The following is an 8,850-nucleotide window of genomic DNA, read 5'->3' on the forward strand; positions in this document are numbered from 1 at the left end:
CGGTTAGGCCACATCAGCGCGAATCTGTGGGTGTCTAGTAACTGCCGGAGGAAATTTCTCGTCTGACCATGGCTAGATCTTCCCATTGGTAGAGACTAGATTCTAGGAAGGACGTTGTGGCCCAAGGGAAAAATACAGGAGGCCTGTAATTCCCATACAGCTGCTCATCAACTCTCTCAGAGCAGAATTGCTACAGGCATATTGTGGGACAGCCCAGGCGTCCCGGAGTCAGCGAGGGCCCTGCCAGCAGGTCTCGGGGCGGGACCTGGATTATTTCTCTGGCTGCGAGGGTCTACCGCTCCTCTGCAGTTCACTTCGGCTCCCTGCCACCCTCCTGTCTTCAACATGGTATGTGGCCCCAGTCTCCCTCCTTGTCCTGCTTTCTCCCAGGCGGCCCCGATTCCTGCCTCGCGCAGTTTCATTGCCTTCCGCAGCGTCCCCATGCGTGTCCCGGTCTCGGCCGTCAGGGCCAGGAATCTGGGGGCTGTCCGGCGACGCTCACCGGTCTCTGTCCTTGTCTTCCTCTGCAGCCTGGCCCGGCCCCCAGTGGCACTAACGTGGGCTCCTCAGGACGCTCTCCCAGCAAAGCAGTGGCGGCCCGGGCAGCGGGATCCACCGTCCGGCAGAGGTAAGGATCCTTGCGAACTTCTCGGCTGTGGGCTCCTAGGGATGGGGCCCAAGAATTTGTTGGTCTTGAGAAGGAGACCCCTGGATGTTAAGATCCATAAGCACAAAACGAGCTTCCTGTGATGTGGCCATATGGGTAAGGAGTTTTTGGTCTTTTATGTCTCGAGACGGAGGCAACATTTTCTTTGTTCAGTTTTGAGTATCACTCTTGAAAAAGCAAAGTTAAACTGGAGTAAGGTCACAGCATTGAGAAAACTGACGTCCTTAAACTGGTATCTTTAGACCTGAACCTGGCACATTTCTATCTGGAAGTCCCATACACACTCAGTCTAACATGACCCGTTCAACGCGCAGTTCAGTCTCCTTTCATCTCAGCTCCCGCCCCTAATTATGTCTCCTTACGTCCTTATGGTACTGTTGTAAACTCGTTCGCCCAAAGCCAGAACTTCAGCATCATCTTGGATTTTTTTTAATGCTCAGTCTTTATTCAATACGTTTCTATTGCACACTAAAACCTTCCGTCTCCATTTTCTACTGCCTCAGTTTAGCCCTCAATTTCTCTCATCTAGAGAAATTTGTACCTAACTCGTCTCCTCTCCAGGTAATTTGCACTCTAATGTGTCCTATTCTCTGTCACACTGTTGGTTAGCTTCGGTGTTAGTTTCTTGTTGCTTAAACACTGCAGGGGATGGGAGAGGGTTACCAAGACTCTTTGTGGTGGGTTGTTTTTTTTTTTTTTTTTCCTCCAGTCTAACTGATTCTCTTCTCTCTCTCTTTATGATATAGCAACAGTGAGTTTATTACTGTTTTCTGAACTCACTAGACATCCATTTCCCTGCCCTTGCCCCCCACCTCAGTTTCTGTATATCTTGAAGACTAGGCTCAGAGGTTATTTCCACTAGAGGCCTTCCTAACTCCAAAGGCAACAGTAGCTGCTAGTCTTCTCTTTTACACCCAAGCATTTTGTTCATGCCCTTCTGATAGTATTTGTGTTTCCATGTTTATCTCCTTGGTTAGACTTTGACAGAAACTGCCTGTTATCTCTGTCTTAACATAAAACAATAGCTGATGAGTGAAGGAAGGACTCAAACCACCCTGTAGTCTTGAGATTTCGCCCCCCCCTCCCCCGCCCTTTGGAAGCGGGGTTGTTATCTAGAGAGGAAAAGAACTTGAACAGATACATGAAAACTGTCCTCAAGGAGGTGATGAGGGATGAGACTTTTCTTACTGGCTACAGTAAGTAAATCTAAAACTGATGAACTCACCTGAGACAGATTTCACCTTAGAGCAAAAAAAAAAAAATTAGTGGAACTGTCAGAAACGCTAAGATGATCCTGACTCGTGCCTTGTCATCAAGATGTTCAAGGCAAGGCAGGGATGGACCAGTTGGAAAGTGTGTCGAGCTGCGGTGTAGGTTATTTGGTCTTGGAGAGCTGTCTCGTTTCCACCTTGGGTTTCAGAGATTCTTTGTACTGGAATGGAAAACATGTACGGTAGTAAAGTTCCTTGGGGAATGGGTCTAGTTAATGAGAATTAGTAGTATTGTGGCAGGACGTTGGGCCATCTGAGAACTTTTATAGGAAAAAAAAAATCATGTACTTATTAAATATAACAAAATTATTTACTTAATAAAAATGAAATAATTGCTGCACAAGTGAAATGGAGAAACAGACATCTGAGGACATATGTAGCTTATCAAGTTGTGGGTGTTGGTGTCATCTTTGAAGTGTTACTTCATGAGTGTAATATAATAGATATTGGCTGTCTATGAATATGTTCCCTTTTTGTGAGTTTGAAAGAAAAAGTTGAAGCTAATAGTTAATAATAGTGCTATGCATTATATAGCTCCCAGATGTGCATTTTGTCTCCATGTTGAATGAGGTAATAGAGGTAGTACCTTGGGGAAGAAACTCTGGGATTTAAGGTCAGGCCAGGGTTAGAGTCCTTGCTCTGTTGTTACCATATAAAAGGAGGTTGCTAGGATGAAAAGCAACAATAATGCATTATAAACTGTAAAGCTATAAAAGCTACAGTGTTCAGGATTAATGGGAGTCAGGAATAGTAAGATGATGGACTAGCTGGGGTATTAAGGAAGTGTTCAAATGGATACTTGAGGGTGCATGCCAGGCTCTGTTCCTGTCACAAGGCTGTATTTGTGGAGAAGCTAGGTAGGGTTTGACCTCTGAACCTTATATTCCAATGTAAGAGACCACAGCTGAGGCAGATAGATAATTTCAGGCAGTAAGGCCAAGAAGAAAAGTTGGGTGTAGAATAGAAAGTGGGTAGGGATAGGGTGTTCAGAGTAGGTGACATGTGACTTTAAACCTAAAAGAGACAAGGGAGCAAATCATGCCATGGAACAGCCAGAAGACCACCAAGTTAGAATAAAGTATGTTAAACGATGGTTATGAAAACCATTGTGTTAGGGCATAGAAGAGGCAGTTACACAGTGGCCAGAAAGAAAGGGTAAAATAGACCCCAAAGAAATTTAGTTTAAAATTAAAATGTCCTATATGCCAGCAGATGTAAGAAATCTTCAGAGGGGCTAGACTGATTCCATGAGGATGCTGAAGACAGGAACTGGAGTAGGGTGGGAGTGGGAGTAGTAGAAAGCGCATGGGTCCCAGTCTTGGCTCAGTGAAGACTTGTCAGGTCCACAGTGGGTTTATCATCTTGTTCAGATTTCATGTACTTACTCTACCACGTAGATGATGTGTATCTGTATGTGAAAGATCTTCTGGGTATGAATTAGTCTGTAAATTCTTGTGTGATTATATTTACAATCAGTTTTCCCATAGAAACAGTCATACCAATGTAGTTGGAAGTTCCCAGCTGATCACACGGCCCATAATTAACATGTCTGAAATATAATCTTTTGAGTACAGTACACCTAAATCCCTGTTTGACACTGTTTTAGATTTCTAACATGAACGCAGCTCTTTTTACCAGAGCCCACACTGGAACCATGACTCCATTCTTCCACACAACGCAGCAGGGCAGGCTCCCAGTGCTTCTTGGATTCAGAGTGTGGGATTAGGTCCATGGTAGGGTGAGGTGGGAGCAGGATCAGAGTTTGGAGGACAGTGAGAAGAGATGGTGGGGATAGGGTGTTCACTTTTGTATGCCCATCTTCTCAAAAATCCAGAACCAGCAGCCCACAGATAACTGGAACAGGATTTTGAGGATTTGGTTAATGGTGGGGGGCAGTGATGAAACAGAGCTTTCTATCTCCTCTTCCTCTCCCCTTCCCTAGAATTTATAAGTTGGTGATAAATGGGCTGAAGAAGGTTTCTTATGACCTCCCTCACACTTCTTTTCAAGTGGTCCCACTCTCACTCTTGAGTGGAGATGAGAAGTGGAACTGGAGGAGTGCTGTATGAGGGGATAGCTGCTGGGGAGGGTTTCCAGTGGCCCGGGAGGGGACGGGAGGGATTCCCTGGTTCCTTCCAGGTCAGTGGCATTAGTGCTGTTTGCTGCTTCTGTGCGCTAAGGCTGCCTTCCCCACACAGTTCACTTCACAAGCCTTCATCCCCCTTGTGAGGGACGAGTTTCTGGTTGGGTGTTTCCTGCATTTTTCACATCCTACCTCTGTCTGAGATATATGGTCAGTATATCAAAATAATGAAAACAGACTACAAAATAATTTTTCAACAAATGTGTACTCTGTTTTGAGACCTGGATTACAACTTATGCTTTTGGTTGTTTTTTTTTTTGTCTCTTTTGTAGAAAATACAGTAATTTGAAATGATTTTAAAGTAGTCATTTTTAAATTTTAATTGTTTTCTGGGTTATTATATGCATCAGCCTATGGCAGGTACTCAATTATTAATGGTTATCATGATCAGTGGAATAAAAGCAAAACTTTGGAAGGTATGAGCAAAGAAAAAGTTAATTTTTTGGTTCTTTAAAAATATAATGGTAGCATATGTCATAATGCTCTGATAAGGGTGTCCAAGAAAAGGCCATTCGTAACATACTTTTTTCTCTCACAGGAAGAATGCCAGCTGTGGAACAAGGAGCGCAGGCCGTACGACCTCAGCGGGCACTGGGGGGATGTGGCGATTCTACACAGAGGATTCACCAGGGCTCAAAGTGTAAGTCTTGGGAGCAGACCTGTGATTCTGTCCAGAATCACAGAGCCTTTCGGCAGCACTGTGTCTCTGCCACCAGTGGTGTTTGCTTTGATGAGATTGATAATACACAGCAGCTTTCTTTGTGCCAGGTGGGCTGGGTTTGGTTTGTTCATGTACCAGCCAGTTACTTTAGGGCTCAGGATGACATCTGTTCATGAATTGAGTGAGAGCAAGGGGACACCTTCATGCAGCTCTGTCAAAATAAATGATGGGAACAGAGAGAACTGGAGGGAAAATGGCTTAATTAGATGAAATTGCTCTTCATTTGCTGTTCTTGTCCCACACTGAGAAATAGGACTAACCATTTGAATAGGAGCTGGGTGATTTTTCAAAGCTCTCCTGGAGGCATAAGCTGATATTATTACAGCCTAATGGGAGTTTCTGCATTAGGTTGTGCTGAAAAGTTCTTAGGCCTCCTTGCCTTTGGTGGGTGGTGATTGAACCCCTATCACTTTCCAAGTTCTTATGCCTCGGATTGCTCCCCATGCCTTACTCACTTCACTTTCTGGTACCTTATGGCAGACCTAATCCCACAGGTTTCTGACCAGGTAGACTCTAGGATACCACTCTCTCTGTCTCAGTGTTAGTCAAGTCTCAGAGTTAGTTATGTCTGACTCTTTTCGACCCCATGGACTGTAGCTTGCCAGGCTCCTCTGTCCATGGAATTCTCCAGGTAAGAATACTGGAGTGGGTTGCCATTCCCTTCACCTGGGGATCTTCCCGACCCAGGAATCAAACCTGGCTCTCGCACATTGTGGGCAGATTCTTTACCATCTGAGTCACCAGAGAAGCCTATGGATACGACTTACAGCTATTTCCTGACTAAATTCAGTGGATGAGGGATTGGAATAATGTCAGCAACTCTCATTTGTATAGCACCTCAGGTTCAGAAGCTCAGGTTCAGGGAGGCAAAGCTACTTGTCGAAGACAAACAGCCAGCCGGAGATGGAACCAGCTCTTCTGACCATTAGATTCCATGCCACCTGTTTGGCAGCGCAGAAGACAAAACTCAGCTTTATTTGGGTTAGTTTGTTTAACTGGACCAGTAGCTTGACCTGGATCACAAATTTAATTTAGGAAGACTTCCCTAAAATTCTTGAGATTTGGTTTTATTTATCGATTTTTTTTTTTTTTTTCTGTTATAATGAAGACTTGTAAGGTGAGAATTTATTTTAAGGAAGTAATTCTTGAGGTTGGGGATATGTGAGTTGGCACCAAACGGACAACCTCCTGGTCCTTGATAGAGGTAATTTTTCTGAGCATTTCAGAGAGAAAGTTTGAAACTAGTTGCTCTTCAGGGTATCCTGGGAACAACATTTTAACCCTTCTCGAGGTGGTAAAGCAGCTGTCCTCACGTGGGTGAGTCTGACTCATGCTTGCTTTGGGCTCTTGTGCAGTGGGGCTTGCTGCTGCTGTGAGTCCTCCCAGGAAGCGATAGAAGCCATTCCTTTGAAGTGTCATAAACCACAGTATTGTCATACCACACAGAGAGGTTTGTGGTGAAAGGACACAGATACACATCTTGGAGCTTGTTAGCTCTTCCTGGGAGTTAGAAATTTTTTCAGGTTGATAATGATAGCATTTCCGGGGAGCTTACTAGCAGCCTGACTGATGTGTGAATATATTTAATAGCTCAGCAACCCTATGAGAGAGATGCTATGATTGTCCCCACTTTACAGATGAGGAAACTGAGGCTTGGAGAAGGTGAATCACAGGGCCACAGTCACAGCTTGTGAGGGCCAGAGCTGGTTTCCAGACTCTAGCGCCTGGACTGTGAGCGCTGCACTCTCAGCTTCATGCTCTCTGGCTGATGTTGCTGTCACGGTGCTTCATAGTGAGGGAGTGTGATCCAGTGCATGGTGATGATGATGTCTTCCTTTGGACTTTTAAATTTGCTTACTCTTATAATTGTACAAATTTTGGAAGAACAACGTGGTGTACCAAGGACTTGGATCCCTGTGCATTGAGTATTGTCCACTAGTAGATTGACTGTTAACCTGCTGTTCCGCTGGGTTATTCTACTGCCTTAATTATAAAGATTCCTGGGGTCTTTGTCCACCCCCAGGTATATCTGGGAGGTGAAGTGACATCTTGAATTTACCAAAACTGGTGTTGGCAAGAAGAGTCAAAAAGGTGAAGCCCGTAACCTTTGACTGAAGTCAACATTCACAGGTTGTGTAAAATCAAGGAATTTTATCTTTAAGAAACCCATGTACTAATTCTTAACGTGGAAAACATTTGATTTAGAGAAGGGCTGATGAGTAAAATCTGTTGATACTTCCTTTCTTTATGGTAAACTGCTGCTGCTGCTGCTGAGTCGCTTCAGCCGTGTCCGACTCTGTGCGACCCCATAGACGGCAGCCCACCAGGCTCCCCCGTCCCTGGGATTCTCCAGGCAAGAACACTGGAGTGGGTTGCCATTTCCTTCTCCAATGCATGAAAGTGAAAAGTGAAAGTGAAGTCACTCAGTCGTGTCCGACTCTTTGCGACCCTATGGACTGCAGCCTACCAGGCTCCTCCATCCATGGGATTTTCCAGGCAAGAGTACTGGAGTGGGTTGCCATTGCCTTCTCCTTATGGTAAACTAATAGAAGTCAAACTTTTTATGTTGCCTAGAATGTTTGGTTCCTTAAATATGGGAACCTTAAAGCAGTAAAATGAGCAGTGTATGGAATCAGAAAAGCTGAGTTCAGATCCCTCCTTTCCATTCTGGCTGTTTTCTGAGGCAAGTAATAATCTCTCTGAGCCTTACTTTTTCTTCCTTATGAAATGAGATGAATATTTGTTTCACCTGTGTCTTGAGTTTGTTGATCATATGGGATCATATATTTAAAAATACTTCATGACTTATAATGTGATATTCATCTTTGTATGCCTATTTTATTATAGTAAGACAATGAAGGTTATCTTTATTAATTTGAAATAATAGTTTGATAATTGGCTCATTTGCACTTAAAGAATTTGGGAAAATTTTTAAATTACTTTTTATTATGGAAAATATCAAATGCACGAAATCAGAGAGACTAGTATCTCTAACACAGATCCTTTTATCTGTGTATATTTTAGTATGTCTTATTAAAAGATAAGGATTCCTCCTTTCTAAATAATCACAATGCTGTCACCACACCCTCAAAATATCCACAGTAATAATTTTTGGAATATTTTTAACGATCTAAATTATATTCTTCGATGGATCTTGGGTGCTTTCCCCTCCCTTTTCCTCTAGGCAGTCTTTAATATTACAGATATTATAATGTATTACTACTGAAACTAAGCATGCCTTCTTTTCTTATTTCCAGGGGCCCTGTTCCAGTATTGGTTATGAGTCTTCTGTTCATCGCTTCTGTATTTATGTTGCACATTTGGGGCAAGTACACTCGTTCATAGATTCGGCTACATCCATCTGTCTGTCATCTGAAGAAGAAAGGAAAAAATCCCAACATATTTTGGACCAAAAACATAGTGATTTTCTGTTCATGAGGAACAAATTTTCTGCAAGCTTACTGTTTTACAGGGAACTTAATGAGAATTAAAGAATCGATTTTTTTTCTATGGCTAATAAACTTTTTAATTCATTTATACCAAGTCTCTTTGCTGATGCCTGACTGCTAGGGCCCTTAGTCACTCTGCCTTTAGATTTACAAGTAAATATGTAGAAATTGTTTTGTGTAGAATTTTTTTTTTGGTTGGATTGACAGTTTCTTACATGACCATGTAGTCATTCAAATCCAAGATGCTGTAATTGGCCTTGGCTTGTTTTCTTCTAGGTATTTCCGTCCTGATGATTGTCATTTTGAGTGTTCTGTGGTTTTCAAGGAGTGTGCCTATGACTCCATCAGGCAGATCTGTGTTCAGAGGCAGCTGGTACCCAACGGAATCATCATAGAAATCATCCAGAAATCTTGGATGAAATGTTTGCTCATTCTGTTCTTTGTCTCTAAAACCACAGATAATATTTTTGCCTTTTCTTTCTTTCAGTTCTTAATTCTGTGAGTTTAGATGAGGGGTTTCAATCTATTTTATCACTTGTCGAAAACCCCTTTTGAAATAATTCATTTGGTAAATTGGATTTCTTATATAAAAATTTGAA

The 8,850-nt window shown here is 42.8% G+C and overlaps 1 protein-coding gene across 1 annotated transcript; it reads left to right on the top strand.

Annotated features, from left to right (window-relative positions):
- The first annotated feature begins 36 nt into the window (after nt 1-36).
- SEC61B (SEC61 translocon subunit beta) lies at nt 37-8,339 on the top strand. The gene is made up of 4 exons (NM_001075292.2): nt 37-348; nt 531-628; nt 4,620-4,721; nt 8,060-8,339. Exons 1-4 carry the CDS (start codon nt 346-348, stop codon nt 8,145-8,147), a joined length of 291 nt encoding a protein of 96 aa, NP_001068760.1. The 5' UTR covers nt 37-345; the 3' UTR covers nt 8,148-8,339.
- Nucleotides 8,340-8,850: the final 511 nt, after the last annotated feature.

The sequence above is a fragment of the Bos taurus genome, chromosome 8 (assembly GCF_002263795.3).
Source record: "Bos taurus isolate L1 Dominette 01449 registration number 42190680 breed Hereford chromosome 8, ARS-UCD2.0, whole genome shotgun sequence".
NCBI classification, from domain to species: domain Eukaryota; kingdom Metazoa; phylum Chordata; class Mammalia; order Artiodactyla; family Bovidae; genus Bos; species Bos taurus.